Genomic DNA, 19397 nt, shown 5'->3' with positions numbered 1-19397 from the left:
ATGAGAATCATTGGTGTTACAGAGCTCTCATGACAGCGAGGAATATAGAACAAATCACCTTTCTATTTACACAGATGTCCATTTACACATAAGCCACACAAGCAGATGCCAGTGTGCCAGTCAAAAATATGCTAAATCGCTTCATAATGTTTAACTGTACTGAAGAACCTGACACGTGTGACCTGCAGTCATGCTTCTTTACATAGGGGATATAAAAGTCTACTGCTGAATGTGCTGCTCAGTGCTCTTGTATTATGCAGCCAGTTGGGTTGTCCATGATGGATGTCAGCTTGGACAACATCCTCTCCTCCCCAACCTGCTTGATGGACCTCAGCGGGAAGCCCAGGACAGAACTGGCCCTCCTGACCAGTCTGCTAAGTTTACCTTTGCACCTCCTCACAATTCACATTAACATCAATGCAACACTCAGCAAGTGTTCAATACTTGTGGAACACCAGATTTACATTTATAGAATGCTGCGTAATTCTGGAGCCCAAGTTTTCCATTTTTTATTCTTGGATTTTAGTGGTTGAAGGTTACAATACTAGCTTACTGCCTATCTGCATGTACTTGTTCTTCTAACGGGGGCAGCAGCCTAAGCCCAGACGTCCCTCCCCCCAGCAACTTGAGCCAGCTCTTCCGGGTGAATCCTAAGACATTCCCTGGACAGCCGAGAGACATAGTCCCTCCAGTGTGTCCTGGGTCTCCTCCCAATTAGACATGCCTGGAAAACCTCACCAGGGAGGCGTCCAGGAGCCTTTCTCACCAGATGCCTGAGCCACCTCAACTGGTTCCTTTCAATGTGGAGGAGCAGCAGGTCTACTCCGAGCCCATCCCGGATGACCGAGCTTCTCACCCTATCAGCCACTCTGCGGAGAAAACTAATTTTGCTTTGTTTGTATCTTTCGGTCATTACCCAAACCTCGTGACCGTAGGTGAGGGTAGGAACGTAGATCGACGGGTAAATCGAGAGCTTTGCCTTCCAACTCAGCTCTCTCTACACCACGACAGAGCGGTACAACGCCCGCATCGCTGCAGATGCAGCACCAAACCGCCTATCACGCTCCAGTTTTCCCTCACTTTTGAACAAGACCCAGAGATACTTAAACTCCTCCACTTGAGGCAGGACCTCACCCCTGACCCGGAGAAGGCATTCTACCCTTTTCCGGTTTAAGACCATGGTCTCGGATTTAGAGGAGCTGATTCTCATTGCAGCCGCTTCACACTCGGCTGCGAACCGCTCCAGCGAAAGCTGGAGATCACTGTCCGATCACAGCATGTGCTACCAGAAGTTTTTTGCAAGAGTCCTGTTAACCCCAAAAATCTCAGCTGTCTTTGTAGGTGAGGACTTAGACCCTTGTCTTAGAGCGCATCCGTACATGTGGACCAGTTTGGTTTGTTGTTGAGGTGAACAGCCACCCAGATATTTACACTTCACCGTTCAGTGTCCACGCCCTGGACGCTCGCTTGTGTAACATGGGGGTAACCTCTTACCAACTCAGTGGCGGGTCTTCTCTAGCCATCTGACAAAGCCGTTGATGACCCCCTGTATTCCAGTTTTCTCCTCTCTGACACATGACCAACAGTGGCAGTGTTGTCCATGAACTTCTGGAGATTGTGAGTGTCTGTGTTTTAACCAAAGTCTGCAGTGTAGGGTAAAGAGGGACAAGGTGAGTTTAGATCCAGGGGCGGTTCCAGGCCAAATTTTCCAGGGGGGCCACAGTGGGGCCAGTATTTTTTCATGGGGGCGCAAGAAAAAAAGGGAAAAATTAGGGCAATATCAAAATTCTTTTTTGTCATCGCCATATTACTAATTTTGAGCTTGTGCACAATTTTGCCAAAGGAAATTCATTGATGTCAGGAAAATAAACTGTATTGCTTGCCTTCGTCTCTTAGCGTCTTTTCCGTTAGTCGTCCTCAAGAATTTCTTCGGGTCCCATTTAAACTATTTTTAATCTTTTATTCAAAAATCCACCAGGTAAACAGTTCTGTCCACAGAGTGTGCTGCGCTCTAAAGGCTCCGTGTGAAACACTGCAGCGCATTAGTTCCCGTCTCCGAGGCAGCGCGGGGGGAAAAAATCCGATCTCTTCAGCACAGGGGCCATAACAGGGTCCAGGGCCGGTTCTATAGGGGCCCAGGCCCCTGTGGGCCCCTGTTTAAAACCGCCAATGTTTAGATCCTTCTAGAGCTTGCGTGTTGCAGGCTACCACCTCATACACAAAGTCCAGTAACCTCACACACTGGGGTCTCCTGGTTAGGTAGTCAATGATCTACACGGACAAATGATGGTTCCCTCATGGTCCCTTCATGTTTCCCCTCAATACCCAGGACTGGACTGTTTTAAAGTTACTGGAGAGGCAAAAGAATGTGGTGCTCCCCAGGTGTGAGAAGGCCCGATGCAGGAGGCAGATGAAAGTGTCATCACTGTCAAATTTCAATATTAGACAAAATTATCCAGAGACAGCTGGAGCAGCTGGCTCACGAGGAGCTGCTCAGAAGACCTGTGGACAGGTGAGAAGTCTCACTGAGCGTTACAGAAATCACTCAGAAGATTAAGGAATGAAACATGAAGCTAAGGGTCCCAGGATTTTATTCCAGGGACTTACAGGGTTCACGGTCTGCATGCTGACAGATGAAAGACATCTAATCAGGATTTACTGTGAATGCTGACTTTGTTCAAAAAGAGGTTTAAACAGGGCAGCAGTGGGACCAATGATATGGAGACAAAACCCTCTTGATAGTGTGACTTTAAAGTTGTGGGACAAAGCCGGATGAATGTCACAAGTTGTTTAATAATCCTCGTTAACTTTGCATTCTTTCCCTTTCCCCCTCTGGGCGTGTGCGACTTATTGTTCTAACGACAAAAATCGAACGAGTCTCCGTCCATGTGCCTGAACGTTTCAGACTTTATGTGTATAACAAATATTAGAGTGGTGTACACTGAAGCACAGCTGACTGGACTTTGAGTTGATGCAGCTTCACAAAAGTATTCGCACAACTCAGAGTAACAAAGTAGATGTCATGGGTGATTCTGCAGATTGAGTGCTTTGCAGTCTTGTTTCTGGTTTTATTGTATTTCTGGTACTTCCTGTTTTATTTTGTGCATTCACTTCCTGTCTCATTACAGGCAGGTTCACAACATGAAGCTCCTCACTAATCTGCCTCATGTCTTGCACCTGGGTCCTGGCTTCTCCATTTAAGTGTCTTTGCAACAGTTTCCTTTGCCAGTTTGTCTTCTCCTGTTGTGTGATGTGAACCTGCTCTCAGAAACACTTGGTAAAAGTGTATTCAGTCAGATTTGGACTTTTCAGTTGTGTTGTACTCCAGGAATCCCTCCTGCTTATTAAAACTGTGTGAGCTCTGCATTTGAGTCATCTTTGTGCTTTGATAGTAGATCAGCTGACTTCAGTAGACATTGAGGAAAGATTCTGTTTTGTGCTGGAGATCATGCAATAAGTACCCCCCACCCCAGCCCCCAACACACACACACACACACACACACACACACACACACACACACTTACTCTTTAACAGTGACGTGAAAAAAAATTGGAGCTTTCAAACGAGCAAAATTATGACAAGAGGTGGAAAAACAGACATTCTGGCAGCTTTATTAGGCACACCTGTTTAAACCCAGGTTGGACCACTTTTTCCCTTCAGAACCACCGTAGCTCTTCATCTTGTAGATTCAACAAGATGTTGGAAACATTCTGGTCCATATGGACACACGACCGTCAGCTCCATCCACGATGAGATATTCTTGTTCCACCACAGCCCAAAGGTTCTGGACTGGACTGTGGAGGTCACTGGAGTCCACTGAACTCATGACCATGTTCTGGAAACCAGTTAGAGATGATCTGAGCTTTGCTACACGGTGCATGATCCTGATGGAAGTAGCCATCAGAAGATGGGTCCATGTGGTCATACATTGTCAGCTACAGTATTCGGGTTGGTTGTGGTGTTCAAACCAGGCTCAGGTGGTGCTGAGTGGGACAAGAGGACCACCACCACCATTACACAAGCAGCAGCAGCCAGTACAAGGCAGGCTGGATCCGTGCTTTCATGTTGATGACTCCCAAGTTCTGACCCAACCATCTGAAAGCTGCAGCTGAAATCCAGACTCATCAGACCAGGAATGGGTTTCCAGTCTCTTCTGGTCCAGTTCTGGTGATCCGGTGTGAATTGTAGCCTCAGCTTCCTGTTATTACCTTTCAGAAGACACACCTGGTGTGGTCTTCTGCTGCTGAAGGCTGCCTGGAGCAGATGTTGTGGTTCAGAGAAGATTTTCGGATGTTCAGCACCTTTTAAGATAGAATTCACAAAGCTTTTCACAGATGCAAAAGCACAATACACCAAACACGAGCAGACTTTAAACAGATGCATTGACATGTCGTGGAATTTGTCCACACAGGACTCCTCAAGTCAGAACCAGGATCTTGAAATGTACACAATAATGTACAGGAAGCCACTAGGGATGGTGGCTGTGGAGTAGTAGGGTGGTGGTTCACGTTTTCAAGAAAGAGTACCAGAGGTCCTCAGCCTCCCTGGAAAGGTCTAGTCCAAGGTAATGGAGAGGGGGTCCAGTCTATGGTTGAATCTTGGAATAAGGGAGGAGAGTGTGTTTTTGTCCTGGCCATGGAACCACGAATTAGATATTTACCCTTGCTAGGTTGCTGGAGGGGGCATGGGGCTCTACCCATCCAGTCCACGTGTGTTTTGTGAATCTGAACAAAACGTATGACCATGTCTGAGTATGGATGGCACTTTATTCATGGCCATTGGTCCATGTACCAACTTCTGTACTGGTCATAAGTCGGACCTGTTCCCGGTGAGGTTTGGACTCCATCAGGGGTGTCCTTTCTCACCAGTTCTGCTCATTAACTTTATGGACAGAATTTCTTGGAGCAGCTGTGGGGTGCAGGGCGTCTAGTTTGGCGGCGGGAGGATCTTGTCCTGTGAATGATGTCATCCTTTCGGTTCCATCAACCTTTGACATTCAGCTTTTGCTGAAGAGGTCTGCAGACTAATGTAAAGTGTCTGGGATGGGGATCAGCACCGTGGCCATGGGTCTTGACCAGAAAAAGGTAAATTACCACCTAGGAGTCAGGGGAGAGGTCCGGTTTCTCCGGGTCTTGTTCACGAGTTCTGAGAGGATGTCTAAAGTAAACCTGCTCGTTGAGATTTAAAAAACACTTTAGATTTTATTCACAGCGTACCTCGTGATCAGCTTTGAGGATTTCTAATTGTCGCATAGCAACAGTTTAACAAAGGCATGCTTGTATTGTAACAAGGTGAAACAATCCGTCTGAGTGCCCTTAAACCTCACGGGGGAGATGGGGGAGTTTCTGCAGTAGGGGGGAGGTGGATCTGGAGATTAAACCCCAGAGAGTTTATAAAGCCACTCCTCTGCTGCCTGCTCCGTGCTAAAGGGACATTTCGCAAGGAAAAGGTGACGATGTGGACGTCTGCAGTGCTGCTTCTGCTGCTGGCTGCAGCTTCACAAACTGTGGCAAGTGAGTAGTAAATCCCTTTTGTTCATAACATATCGATGATTTACTGCACTTTTACATGAAGTTGCTTGAGACACGCTCAGACTTTTAGCACCTTTAAATTAATCAGTAGTTTTTATTTTTACGCTTAGCTAACGTTTCTGGAGGATTCCGGTGCTGCAATTAGCTTGATAGCATTCTAAGTTAAGACAAAGTGTTCACATTTTGATGTTTAAACTCTACGGCAGAAATGTTAATGCTGTTGCTAGTGGCTCATTAAGATCTCCATGGTGACCACACCAGTACCTCTCATGCCCTGACTATAGGACAGAGGCAGACAGGAACTAAATGGGAACCTTAGACAAACAGATGCTGGATGAAAACTAGAAACTAGCTTCTGACGGGAAATAGAGTGACATCATCTATCATCAGTTAAACCTTTTGTGTAAAAAACAAACTAAGCCAAGCTACAAAAACACCACTTCACAGTAAAGAAGGCGCATTGTAACTCAGCTTTTGTTACCGATTTAAGACTATGCAGAGATAATTACCAGAAGTCTACTTTGCATGTGCTGATGGGTTAAGGTCATGTGTAATATATATGTGGTTTGGTTCTGTGCTGTTCCATCAGAACCCTCCAATGAGAACATTGTTAGTACTCATAATTTCTTTGTATAATACTCGGATAACTATCCAGCTCCCCTTTGTGGTCCCTCGGTGTAAAAGAGGAAGCAGGAAAATGTGCCTCATATGTCAAAACTCCCAGGGACTGGATCAAGTCACCTGCAGATTTAGGGTTAGGGTTAGCAAACAAACAAACAAACAAATAAATAAACAAATAAATGTGACATTTACCTGAGTTTTAGAGCTTCAAGTGGAGCTAGCTCACCTGTTTTACCAATGTTCTACGTTGTTGATGGAGACATTTCTGGAAGCCATGCACGGGTCTCTGCGACGACCTCTCTGACATGTGTCTTCAAAAAGAAAAGAAAATCCAAATGCACGAGAAGAACAACAGTTTAAGGGTTTTTACGCTCTTATAGCATGTTAGGTCGTATAGTTCTTGAAACTATATGTGCACCTTTGGTCCCCTGAAATATGATCAGACACATGGAAGTAATTTTTACTTTAGAAGTGGGGGGATGGGGGATGGGGGGGGGGGGGGATTACCTTTACAGTATGTTCTAATGGGAAACAGGCTTCAACACAAACGGTTGTTTTCCGCATGGTTCTAGAGCTCAACCAGTGTCACTTTAATATAGCGTAATTTTGTTTTTGGATGGTAAAAAGTGCAGGGGTCAAAACTTGACTTTGGAAAAAGTGGGGGGGACATGTCCCCCCTGTCCCCCCCCAAAATTACGTCCATGATCAGAAACACCAACTGAAGATCAAGCATCAACTTTACGTGCCGACTGAAACTGGAGGGTTTCTGGTAGAAAGAAAGTAGTTCAGGCTAAATTCCTAATCTTGTTCAGGTGTGTGACTTAGCGAGCGTCCTTTAATGTGCTTGTTCCAAATTGTGCTCTGTAACCCTGCAGAGTAGTAATCCCGTCCTCTTCCGTCAGCTTAGCGTCACATGAGAGAGATCGGTACCAGAGCTTTGTTTGTACAGTGGAGGTCCGCCTCAGATGGATGGGTTTCATAAGGACTTCATAAAGGCTGCAAAAGCAGATGAGAACTAGCTGAAAACAAAATATTTTATAATGCAAATAAAAAGCTGGCAAAGCAGCTGATTATAAGAGTATAACAGAGCTGAGCATGTGGCCACGACAGTGAGTGAAGAGGTATCTGACAAAGAAACCAGGGAGGGATGTGGCACTGAGTAAGTGAGGGTAAACAAGAGCGCACGTCAGTAGGAGTACACTAAATTAAACAGGAAAATGATTTTTCTCACAAATTTTCAGAACACAAAACCCGTTTTACCCGTTATCCGTCATGGAATGCTAAGATGTACCCGGTCTGGAAAGATGGCGACTCGCGGTACAAAGATGCCTGGAAAGGTTCGTGTGATGTTGTGTGAGACACAGCATTTGGTAACTGAACTGATGACACACGTGTAAAAACATCTGCGTCTTTGTTTATTTTGGTTTCAGGTGGAAGAGTAAGCTTCAATGTTGGGAATGATTCACCGACTCTGACGGGAGCTAGAGTCACCTTCACCATTGACCTGGAGTTCCCTCACACCCAAAAGGTTCAGCCTGATGGGGACGTGGTCTGGGCTGAAGACTGCATTATCAATGGTAACACACACACACACACACACACACACACACACACACACACACACACACACACACACACACACACACACACACACACACACACACACGCACACACACACACACACAAACATGCAAGCAGACGCATTACTGTTTAAAAAGGCCTATTTTGTAAAAGGTAATGTTCCAAAAGTTATTCCATACGTTAGTGAGAACATATCTCAAGGCCGTTCTATCAGCAGAAATGAGCTTGAGGTTTTCTGCTGCCACTCTCTTTGGGTCCAGGAACAAAGTTTCTTAAGTCTGAACCAGTTTACCGGATAAAGGACATGGACTGGGAGGCTGTATTTCCTGATGGAACACCCGTGAAGAAGGACAGGAAGCCAGCGTATGTCTTTGTCTGGAAGACGTGGGGTGAGTGGAACTGTGTGGGATTCCTGCGGGGTCTCTGGCTGTGATTGAAAAACATTTAGAGAAGTGACTCTCCTAGTTCCAACCTAAGATTAGAAGCGTGTTGTCTCTGGCAGGTCAGTACTGGCAGGTGGCAGATGGGCCTTCCTCATCCCTGACCATTGATACACATGACATCCCCCTGGGCTCCTACACCATGGACATCGTCATCTATCACTACCGAAGCAAGGAGAAGTTCATTCCTTTGGGATACGCCTCAACACAGTTCTCTATCACTGGTGAGGTTAAAGCAACACACACACACACACACACACACACACACACACACACACACACACACACACACACACACACACACACACACACTCAACAGGGGCAACATCATCAAAGTAATTATTTCATTTGGGTTCTCCTCAGATCAGATCCCCTTTGCAGTCTCCCTGGACCAAGTGAATGACATTGTGGCTGGAGACATGCGCTTTGTGCAGAACAGGGCAATTGCCTTCACGGTCACCCTCCATGACCCCAGCGAGTACCTAAGTGATGCAGACATCACCTTCAACTGGGATTTCGGTGATGAGAGCGGAGCCCTGATATCCAGAGAGCTGACCGTTACTCACACCTACATCGACTCGGGCTCCTACAAACCCCAGGTAGTGATCCAGGCAGTCATCTCAGATAAGGCCTGCGACCCTTCATCTGATAACCCAACAACTGTTCCTGGTGCACCAGTTGACCAGGCCACCACAGGTAAAGAACATATGTCATTTGCTATTTCTGGCAGACCATGAAAACTAATATATTGAAATGGACTTGATGTGTAATAAACGCTGATTACAGGATTGGCTAAGACAGACCAGAACCAGTTAAAGTGATTCAGAGTTTATTTAAAAACAAAACTAATTCAGTGATCTCTCTATAAAGCGAAAGCTCCTGTTTTGGTGTCTGCTGCTACCATACTGGTTTCCTCCAAACCAGCTGATCTGAACGTCAACGTGGTTCCCTCAGACACAGAAGAAGACAACAGCGAGGGTGAGGCCTCCTCTGCTTCAGTCTCAGAGACTCTGTACCCTGTCAACCAGCTGCCTGCTGCAAGTAAAGCAGCAAACAAGCAGGCAGCAAGTAAGTAATCATTCACTCAATTTCACTAAAGGTAACAAAGTGCAACAGCGATGTTTCTGGATGAAGTGTCAAATGCTCAGCTCACAAGTATGGTGGGAGAATGAGAAATAGAAATCAACCTATCTCCTAAAATGTAAAAAAGATGCAAATCTTCTGGTCACAGATGATGTAAAACCAGGCCGAACATGAACCATTGTCTACTTTCTCACTGAGACCTGCATTTGCATGATGACTGGAGGCTACTGAGCAATATTCCCCTCTCTTTGATTCAGCGTGATACGTGAATTTCTCAGCTGTTGTTCAAAAGTTACATAGTTATCTGTGTTGTTTTGTTATTTTGATCCATAACATTACAGGACCTGAACCGTCTGCAGGTGGTTCAGAACGCCTGTGCTCGGCTTGTGACCAAGTCCTCCAAACACACCCACATCACCCCGCTTCTCCTCCAGCTTCACTGGCTGCCAGTCAACTTCAGGGTTCATTTCAAGATCCTGGTTCTGGTCTATAGGGCCCTACATGGACAAGCACCATCTTACATTGGTGATCTTCTTAGTCCCTACACCCCCAGCAGGTCCCTGAGGTCCAGTGATCAAAGCCTACTGGTTGTGCAGCACCAGGCTAAAGGTCAAAGGTGACAGATTATTTGCTGCTGCGGCCCCCAGACTCTGGACCTCTCTCCCCCTGAGCCTGAGATCAGTGGACTCAGTGGTCTCCTTTAAAAAGCAGCTGAAGACTCACTTGTTCAAGCTGGCTTTTGTATGACCTTCTTCACCTCTCTCTCTTTATTCTGCTCTCCCCACCTATTCCACCTTCCTCAGGATCCACTGATTTCCCTCGTTCATATTCACTCTCTCTCTTTCTTAACATTTTTCTTTTAAATCCCAATTGCCCATTTTTGCTCATTTTAAGATTTCAGATTTCAGATTTCAGATTTATTGGCCAAGTAAAATTACATTTACAAGGAATTTGTCTTCGGTAGATGTTCGCTCTCTAAAACATACAACAACCATAATAAATGAGAATAAAAATACCTAAAAACACATAAGAACATGTATACCCATACACATGTTCATTTACGCACACACCTATATACATATATACATACCCACACACACACGCACGCACGCACGCGCACACACACACACACACACACACACACACACACACACACACACACACACACACACACATATCCATAAGCATACTGATTAAGTATTAAAACTATAGTAAAAGGATGGTAAAATAATCTACAGATTCAGGAGAGAAATGGCTGAAGGAAAGAAACTGTTCTTGTGTCTGGTGGTTTTTGTGTACAGTGATCTATAGCGTCTGCCAGATATTAAATATATTTTTAAACATTTTCTAAATGATTTTTTATATGTTTACATTTTTTTTGTGAAGTGCCTCGTAATTTTAATCTTGAGAGGCGCTATAGAAATGATATTTTCTTCTTCTTCTACAACAAAAGTAAATTGGTTTGAACACTGGCACTAGCCAACAGCAACACTTAGATCCTCCACCAGAGGGCAGACTGCTGGTTATTATGGAGCATTCTATAAAAGATGTAAAGGTCTCAGGTAATTAGAAATACTACTAAGATATGAGTTTATCTGAAATCCTGGTTTGTACTCACCAGAGAGAGCCTTGGTGCTGACGGGCCACGCTGCAGCCGTTGCTGTTGCTAGGAGAGACGTCAGCGACAAGCAGCCTGATGATGATGACTGTGTCATATACAGATATGGCTCCTTCTGCACGGGCATCGAAGTTTTTGGTGACTTACGTTCCATTACTAATTTATTCATACAAACATGTGAAAATCAAATTTTCTAATTAAATTTTTTTTCAGAGGGCATTGAGAAAGTCGAAATTTTACAATTGGACAACAATGTAATGATGACATCTGGAACAAGTTCAAATGTTTTGGACATCACCGTTACTTGCCAAGGAAGGTGAGGTGTTGAAATCAGCAAAAGAACAAAGGAAGTTATGTTTATGTTTATGTTTATGTATTTAGCAGACGCTTTTGTCCAAAGCGACTTACAAGTGATAATCGGCATGTTGCCCTTGAGGCTAACAACAACAATAACAACAACAACTTGACATCAATCATGGAGAGTAGGGAACAAAGGAGTGGACAGTAGAGAGAGGGGACAGGTGCAGGGAAGGTGCTAGTTTAGAAGATGCTCTCTGAAGAGCAGGGTCTTCAGGAGTTTCTTGAAAATTGAAAAGGAAGCCCCTATTCTGGTAGTGCTTAGAAGGTCATTCCACATCTGTGGAACGATGCATGAGAAGAGTCTGGATTGTCCTGAGCGTGGTGTAGGCACTGCTAGCTGACGATCCTGTGATGACCGGAGCGGCCGGGCCGAGACGTAAGCCTTTGCAAGAGGATTCAGGTAGATGGGAGCCGTACCATCTCGGACTTTGTATGCTAGTGTTAGCAATTTGAATTTGATGTGTGCTGCTAGCGGTAGCCAGTGGAGCTCAATGAACAGAGGGGTGACGTGTGCTCTTTTAGGCAGATTGAAGACCAGACGCGCCGCTGCGTTCTGGACCATTTGAAGAGGTCTCACAGTACAGACTGGAAGACCAGTTAGAAGAGCATTGCAGTAGTCGAGGCGGGAGATGACAGTAGATTGCACCAGGAGCTGGATGGCATGTTGTGTTAGGTATGGTCGGATCTTTCGTATGTTATACAGCGCAAAGCGGCATGAACGAGCAACAGAGGCAACATGATCTTTAAAGCTCAAGTGTTCATCAATCACAACACCCAGATTTCAAACTGCCTTTGAAGGAGCCAGAGATAGGAAGTCATTTTGGATTGAGATATTGTGCTGTATGGATGATTTTGCTGGGATGACAAGTAGTTCAGTTTTAGAGAGGTTGAGTTGGAGATGGTGGGATTTCATCCATTTTGATATGTCAGAGAGACAGTTTGATATTCGTACAGAGACAGTGTGGTCGTCCGGTGGAAATGACAGATAGAGCTGGGTATCGTCTGCATAGCAGTGGTAGGAGAAGCCATGTGATTGAATGATCTCACCCAGTGAAGTGGTGTATATGGCAAAGAGAAGAGGTCCTAGTACAGAGTCTTGGGGGACTCCTGTGGCAAGATGGTGCACGGTAGAGGACTGTCCAAGCCAAGATACACTGAATGATCGTCCTGTGAGGTACGATTCAAACCAGGTGTGTGCTTTCTCTGTGATGCCCGTGCTAGAGAGTGTGGACAAAAGAAAGTCATAGTTGACAGTGTCAAATGCAGCCGATAAGTCGAGCAGGATAAGCACTGAGGATTTGGCAGTTGCAATGGAAGTGTCACTGACATGTTGTAATCTCTATGGGGATGATTCTTCTCACAGTTTTCCAAAAGAAGTTTGCAGCGTGATTCTGGATGCAGAATGTCTGAAGCCACTTCACACCTCATGCAACATGGTGGAGCCTTCCAAGGAGTGCCAGATGGTGCTCCGTCACTTCTTCAACAACTCCGGTGTCTACTGCATCAATGTTTCTATGGCCAATGATGTCAGTTTGGCTGCCACCAGTGCCAAAGTCAACGTTAACATGGGTACAATGCTACGTAACTGCACAACACGCAGAAAACCAGTCTACATCAACTTCCTTACTGATGTTGAGATTTTTCTTCTAGGTTCTGGTCTGCCATCTTCTGGCCCTGTTGTCATGTTGCTGGGTGTTCTGGTGCTTGCTCTGGCAGTAGGAATAGTTGCGTATTCTTACAAGTAAGATTAAACACTTCACTTTTATTTCAAACAATTTGTTGCCAAACTACCAAATTCAGGTGTTCCAGGAGAGACATGGACGAGTGAATTTGGTGAGGAAGAACTGACCTCAACTAGGCCAGCTGAACTAAAATCTGCAAAAAGCAGTGATGCAATCTGAGGTATGAAAAGAATCAGTGACATTGAACAGTTCTGGCTCAGTGGAAATGAATCTAACTAAGTAAGTGAAGCAAATTCAGACTCATTATGTGGAGAGCTTGAATGAACAAGTAGGAGGATCACAAAGTACCCCAGCAGTCATGGCTATCCACCTTATTCCTGTGTCCCATCATGCTTTGCACGAAAGATACAAGCGACCTCCGGTCCCGTGTTTGTTTACATTGAGACAATGTGATTCCTTTGCACAAATCCCCTTTTTATGGCTTTTAGACTAAAACATGCATGAACACCAGCTGTTACAGCTCAAACAGGACACCGTTACACTCCTTCTTCCTACTGAAGCAGAGACGTGGGGGAGCGATCTTAAAGTCTGGCCAAAGCTAACGTACAGTAGCAGCTACTTTCTGAACTCAGTCGCATCCAACAGTGAGGCAATAAACTGTCTTAAAAGCTCCGAGGCTGACCAGTACCAACACGGTAATAAGGTTGGCCGTGTTTTGTTAAAAGAGGTGGGACACAATCTTCTGTGTATTCTGGGAAATTTTTGACGAAGGCTAGGCTACAAGACACCTCCCGTGTATCCTTGCTCAGCTAGCTAAATGGCTAAAAAATGGAGAACACACATCTATGGGGTGCCATTTGTAAAGTCAAACAGTCATAATCTAATAGCAATATTTTTGGTTATTTAGCATATCATAAGAGAAAAAATTGGGAGTTCACTTTTTCGAAGTCATATTTTCACCATGTTATTCATACATTTATAAATGTTAAAGTTTCCAAATAAATATTTAGTTAGCAAGCTAAATATTTAATTTTTAGTTAAATATTTATTTTGCAAACTAAATATTTAGTCCTGATCTAAATATTTAGTTTGTAAAATAAATATTTAAATCACTAACTAAATATTTAATTTACTAATTAAATATTTATTTTGGAACTAAATATTTAATTTGTAAATTAAATATTTATTTTCCGAAAAAAATATTTATATCCTAGCTAAACATTTAGTTTGCAAAATCAGTATTTGGGAAATAAATATTGAAGTCTGACCCAAAAATATAAAATATAGTGTGGAGCTAAATAACATCGTGGAAAATAAATATTTAGCTGGTACTTAAACATTTAGCTAATATGCAAATTCGCTTGCCAATAAGCGGAAGTTGGTTACCAAAATAAAAGCTGGATCTCGCTAACCTCTTTATAAACTCTTGCTCCGAACCAGAACTTGTTTTATCTCCGGTTCTATTCTTCTTCAGCCAATTTGTCGGACATGTTCAGAAGAATTGAACTGGAGATAAAACAAGTTCTGGTTCAGAGCAAGAGTTTATAAAGAAGTTAGCGAGATCCAGCTTTTATTTTGGTAACCAACTTCCGCTTATTGGCAAGCGAATTTGCATATTAGCTAAATGTTTAAGTACCAGCTAAATATATATTTTCCACGACGTTATTTAGCTCCACACTATATTTTACATTTTTTTGATTCAGACTTAAATATTTATTTCCAAAATACTGATTTTGCAAACTAAATGTTTAGCTCCAAAATAAATATTTAGCTGGGATCTAAATATTTATTTGGGAAAATAAATATTTAATTTACAAATTAAATATTTAGTTCCAAAATAAATATGTAATTAGTAAATTAAATATTTGGTTAGTGAATTAAATATTTATTTTACAAACTAAATATTTAGATCAGACCTACATATTTAGTTTGCAAAATAAATATTTAACTACAAATTAAATATTTAGCTTGCTAACTAAATATTTATTTGGAAACTTTAACATTTATAAAAGTATGAATAACATGATGAAAATATGATTTCGAAAAAGTGAACTCCCAATTTTTTCTCTTATGATATGCTAAATAACCAAAAATATTGCTGTTAGATTATGACTGTTTGACTTTACAAATGGCACCCCATACACACCTCGGTAGAACATGAACATTGGAGCATGCCTTGGCAGCTCCTGATGGTGTATCTCCTAGGCAACCGGGGCGGGACCAAGACATCAAGGCGAGGTTCCTTGGCATTGAGAAACACCCTAAATCTCTGGGCGACACCATATTAGACCCCATGTTTCCTTCTACAGGGGCTCATGAAAACAAAATGCATTTATTTATTTTTAACAAACGGTTGTAAAATTTTTGTCATTCTTAAATGTTGTTGTTCTACACATTTACCTCTTCACTTGTTGCAAGTGATAAAAGGGAGTCTGGTGTGCTCACTATTTTGCTAAAGTTTGCAGTCCCCAGGGCTTTTTGACCCTAAAGGGTATCCGTTGGTAAGGTCTTACTCCAATAACACAAACTTGCTTGCAACGATTTAGGTCTCTACTCACTTTAAGTCGACAAAACCCTCTGAAACTGGTAGGGTGCTCCAATGCAACCATGGATTTCCTTGAGAGGGTAAAGAGCTAGGGCTTCATATTCACCTTGTGATTTTTATCTTGAGAGGTGCTATAAAAAATCACTTAATCTATTCAAAGATGAGCAGGATACTACTAAAGCTAAGCAAAAAAAGAAATGTTTATAAAACACTGTGTACCATAGCTGTATACAATTCTTCCTTCATAAATCACACCCATAAAAATGTGCTCAGGTGATTTTTGGATTAGAGAGCCTAGGACATGTCCATCTACTTCCAGACTATGGATCCCCCATTGCCAAAAAAAATAATGGGAGTCTCTGGGCCAATAAATATATATATTTTTAACTTGTTTGATATCTGCCACTGATGTCACACGATGTGAATTAATTTTATAGACACAAAGGTTAACTTAGGTTGAAGGCAAAAGTTATTATGGGTTTTGGGTGAAAAGACGTAGTGGACTACAAATGCTCGTCTCATCGAATTGACATCATCAAACAAGAAACAGAGAAGAGGAGAAGAAAATGGCTGTGAGTTTAGTGAGCATCGTATCCTTCTTCCAGGATGAAAGGAGGATTATTAAATGTGGAGAAAACCACTATAAATCTGGCCATGTTGTAAGTAGCATCTACACTGGGGGAGAAGAGATCCCTCAGTGATGTCATAGCCACATGCAACATCTGATTTGTAGTCTTATTAATTTTTACAAGCTAAAAAATCTCACATTTTTGCTCCAGAATCAGAGCTTTGTCTGCAAAACTCACCTCTCCAGCCTTCTAGCATCCATGTAACGTGTTGATGTTTTGCTAATTGGTTCCATCCTACGAGTTTATTCACTCAACTTGGTTTCAGTCACAGGTTATGGGTCCTCCAACAAGTGCTGCTACTTTACATTTCGCCACTTATATATTTTTTTCATGCAACAAAAGTTATGACGTACCAAGCCTTTTTAAAAGACGTCTACATTTGTGTTTGTTTTTTATTTAAACAGACGCTTTAAGTCCTACCAGCCCTTGAAGGAGGACACCACAGCATCTGAAGGCCCTCAGCTTAGTGGTGTTCTCAGCTGCTCTGGAGCCCCAAAGTTCTGGAAGTCCCAGAATAAAAAAAGAGCCCTCGATGACTGCCCTCTGCTGCAGGACAGGCTGCTGTGAGCCCCCAAACGTGCACAGCCCCTAAAGATTATAATAATATAACAGAGCTGAACCTGTTTTGGTAGAAGGCAACAGACCTGGGATGGATTTTATACTTTTTAAACAACACTTAACTAATTGGTATTATTTAGGGTTTCATAATCAGCACCCTATATTCCTACACTGTTTTTGTACTATTTTAGAGGTCATTTGAACATTTGTACTTGAATTTGGACAAAGATAAATTTGAATGTTTCTCCAAATAAACATTGTTCAAAGCAGTTTCATTCATGGGTCGATTTGCTTTTATTTTGCAAAATGTATTAACGAAAAGGTTAGTACTCTCAGTCTGCTGCAAAATCATGCAAAATGTTGGATTTACAGGCTTAGCAACCTATGGAAAATAGTGGACATACTGGTGAAACTGGTTAATTTAAAATATTGTGCAAAAATTTAAGAATTTCAGTAAATCATCTTAAAAGGTGAAACTACTGGAGATCGATTAATTCCATGCAAAGCGAGATATTTCAACCCTTTCTTTGTTTTCATTGAGATAATTATGACTTTCAGCACCCAGATATTCATTACAAGCACTTGTATGTCACGATCTCTTACCACATGGGATCTACAGCCACAGTGAAAGCTGCAACCTAAGTTTGGAGAAATGGAGTAAAGCTCTGACTGAACTAGCAAACATTTTTATTGTCTGAAATCTTCTAAACAGCAATTTACCTCACTAAGGTCTCAGGGAGCTGGTGCCTAACTCCAGCACTCACCGGCTACGATGCAGGGGACACCCTGGACAGACTGCCAGTCCATCAAAGGTCCACATTTAGACAAACAGCTGTCACACACTCACTCGCTCACAATCTTCAGTCAGCCTAACATGCATATTTTTGGTGTGTGTGTTTGTGTGTGTGTGTGTGTGTGTGTGTGTGTGTGTGTGTGTGTGTGTGTGTGTGTGTGTGTGTGTGTGTGTGTGTGTGTGTGTGTGTGTGTGTGAGTGAGACGGTGGCGATGGGTGTGTGTGTGTGTGTGTGTGTGTGTGAGTGAGACGGTGGCGATGGGTGTGTGTGTGTGTGTGTGTGTGTGTGTGAGTGCGCGTGTGTGTGTGTGTGTGTGTGTGTGTGTGTGTGAGTGAGACGGTGGCGATGGGTGTGTGTGTGTGTGTGTGTGTGTGAGTGAGACGGTGGCGATGGGTGTGTGTGTGTGTGTGTGTGTGTGTGTGTGTGTGTGAGTGCGCGCGCGTGTGTGTGTGTGTGTGTGTGTGTGTGAGTGAGACGGTGGCGATGGGTGTGTGTGTGTGTGTGTGTGTGTGTGTGTGTGAGTGAGACGGTGGCTATGGGTGTGTTTGTGTGTGTGTGTGTGTGAGACGGTGGTGATGGTTTTGTGTGTGTGTGTGTGTGTGTGTGTGTGTGTGTGTGTGTGTGTGTGTGTGTGTGTGTGTGTGTGTGTGTGTGTGTGAGATGGTGGTGATGGTTTTGTGTGTGTGTGAGACGGTGGTGATGGTTTTGTGTGTGTGTGTGTGTGTGTGTGTGAGACGGCGGTGATGGTTGTGTGTGTGTGTGTGTGTGACAGTGGTGATGTTGGTGTGTGTGTGTGTGTGTGTGTGTGTGTGTGTGTGTGTGTTTGTGACGGTGGTGATGGCTGTGTGTGTGTGTGTGTGTGTGTGTGTGTGTGTGTGTGTGTGTGTGTGTGTGTGTGTGTGTGTGTGTGTGTGTGTGTGAGTGAGACGGTGGCTATGGGTGTGTTTGTGTGTGTGTGTGTGTGTGTGTGTGTGTGTGTGAGACGGTGGTGATGGTTTTGTGTGTGTGTGTGTGTGTGTGTGTGTGTGTGTGTGTGTGTGTGTGTGTGAGACGGCGGTGATGGTTGTGTGTGTGTGTGTGTGTGTGAGACGGTGGTGATGGTTTTGTGTGTGTGTGTGTGTGTGTGTGTGTGTGTGTGTGTGTGTGTGTGTGTGTGTGTGTGTGTGTGTGTGAGACGGCGGTGATGGTTGTGTGTGTGTGTGTGTGTGTGTGTGTGTGAGACGGCGGTGATGGTTGTGTGTGTGTGTGTGTGATGGTGGTGATGGTTGTGTGTGTGTGTGTGTGTGTGTGTGTGTGTGTGTGTGTTTGTGATGGTGGTGATGGTTGTGTGTGTGTGTGTGTGTGTGTGTGTGTGTGTGTGTGTGTGTGAGTGAGATGGTGGCGATGGGTGTGTGTGTGTGTGTGTGTGTGTGTGTGTGAGACGGTGGTGATGGTTTTGTGTGTGTGTGAGACGGTGGTGATGGTTTTGTGTGTGTGTGTGTGTGTGTGTGTGTGTGTGTGTGAGACGGCGGTGATGGTTGTGTGTGTGTGTGTGTGTGACGGTGGTGATGTTGGTGTGTGTGTGTGATGGTGGTGATGGTTGTGTGTGTGTGTGTGTGTGTGTGTTTGTGACGGTGGTGATGGTTGTGTGTGTGTGTGTGTGATGGTGGTGATGGTTGTGTGTGTGTGTGTGTGTGTGTGTGTGTGTGTGTGTGTGTGATGGTGGTGATGGTTGTGTGTGTGTGTGTGTGTGTGTGTGTGTGTGTGTGTGAGACGGTGGTGATGGTGGTGGGGGATCTCTCCAAGAGAACAGTGCTACTTTCTGTGTGACCATGCAAGTGCACAATAGTTCATAAACCCGTACTCTAATATTAATTTTGTATTACATGATTTTCCTAGCCTGGCAGGCTATGTTTATTAATATATGGTCCAGCTCGAGAGGAGACAGTTGAGGTGGCTTGGGCATCTGATTAGG

General features: G+C 43.7%; 1 protein-coding gene across 1 annotated transcript; it reads left to right on the top strand.

The window, feature by feature from the left end:
• The first annotated feature begins 5369 nt into the window (after positions 1-5369).
• pmelb (premelanosome protein b) lies at positions 5370-16924 on the top strand. Its single transcript, XM_015967019.3, has 12 exons — positions 5370-5514; positions 7395-7490; positions 7584-7730; positions 7995-8123; positions 8237-8398; positions 8538-8870; positions 9045-9242; positions 10879-11013; positions 11089-11191; positions 12599-12804; positions 12886-12976; positions 16496-16924. The coding sequence occupies exons 1-12, from the start codon at positions 5457-5459 to the stop codon at positions 16656-16658; spliced, it is 1821 nt and encodes a 606-aa protein (XP_015822505.1). The 5' UTR covers positions 5370-5456; the 3' UTR covers positions 16659-16924.
• Positions 16925-19397: the final 2473 nt, after the last annotated feature.

Source organism: Nothobranchius furzeri, chromosome 15, assembly GCF_043380555.1.
Source record: "Nothobranchius furzeri strain GRZ-AD chromosome 15, NfurGRZ-RIMD1, whole genome shotgun sequence".
NCBI classification, from domain to species: Eukaryota; Metazoa; Chordata; class Actinopteri; order Cyprinodontiformes; family Nothobranchiidae; genus Nothobranchius; species Nothobranchius furzeri.
Note: the sequence above shows the minus strand (reverse complement) of the source record. Positions and strands in the feature narration are given on the sequence as shown.

Coding starts and splice junctions, on each gene's coding strand:
- pmelb (XM_015967019.3), top strand. CDS start 5,457: ATGTGGACGTCTGCAGTGCTGCTTCTGCTGCTGGCTGCAGCTTCACAA. Junction 5,515..7,394: donor AGCTTCACAAACTGTGGCAA/GTGAGTAGTAAA, acceptor ACAAATTTTCAG/AACACAAAACCCGTTTTACC. Junction 8,124..8,236: donor CTTTGTCTGGAAGACGTGGG/GTGAGTGGAACT, acceptor TGTCTCTGGCAG/GTCAGTACTGGCAGGTGGCA.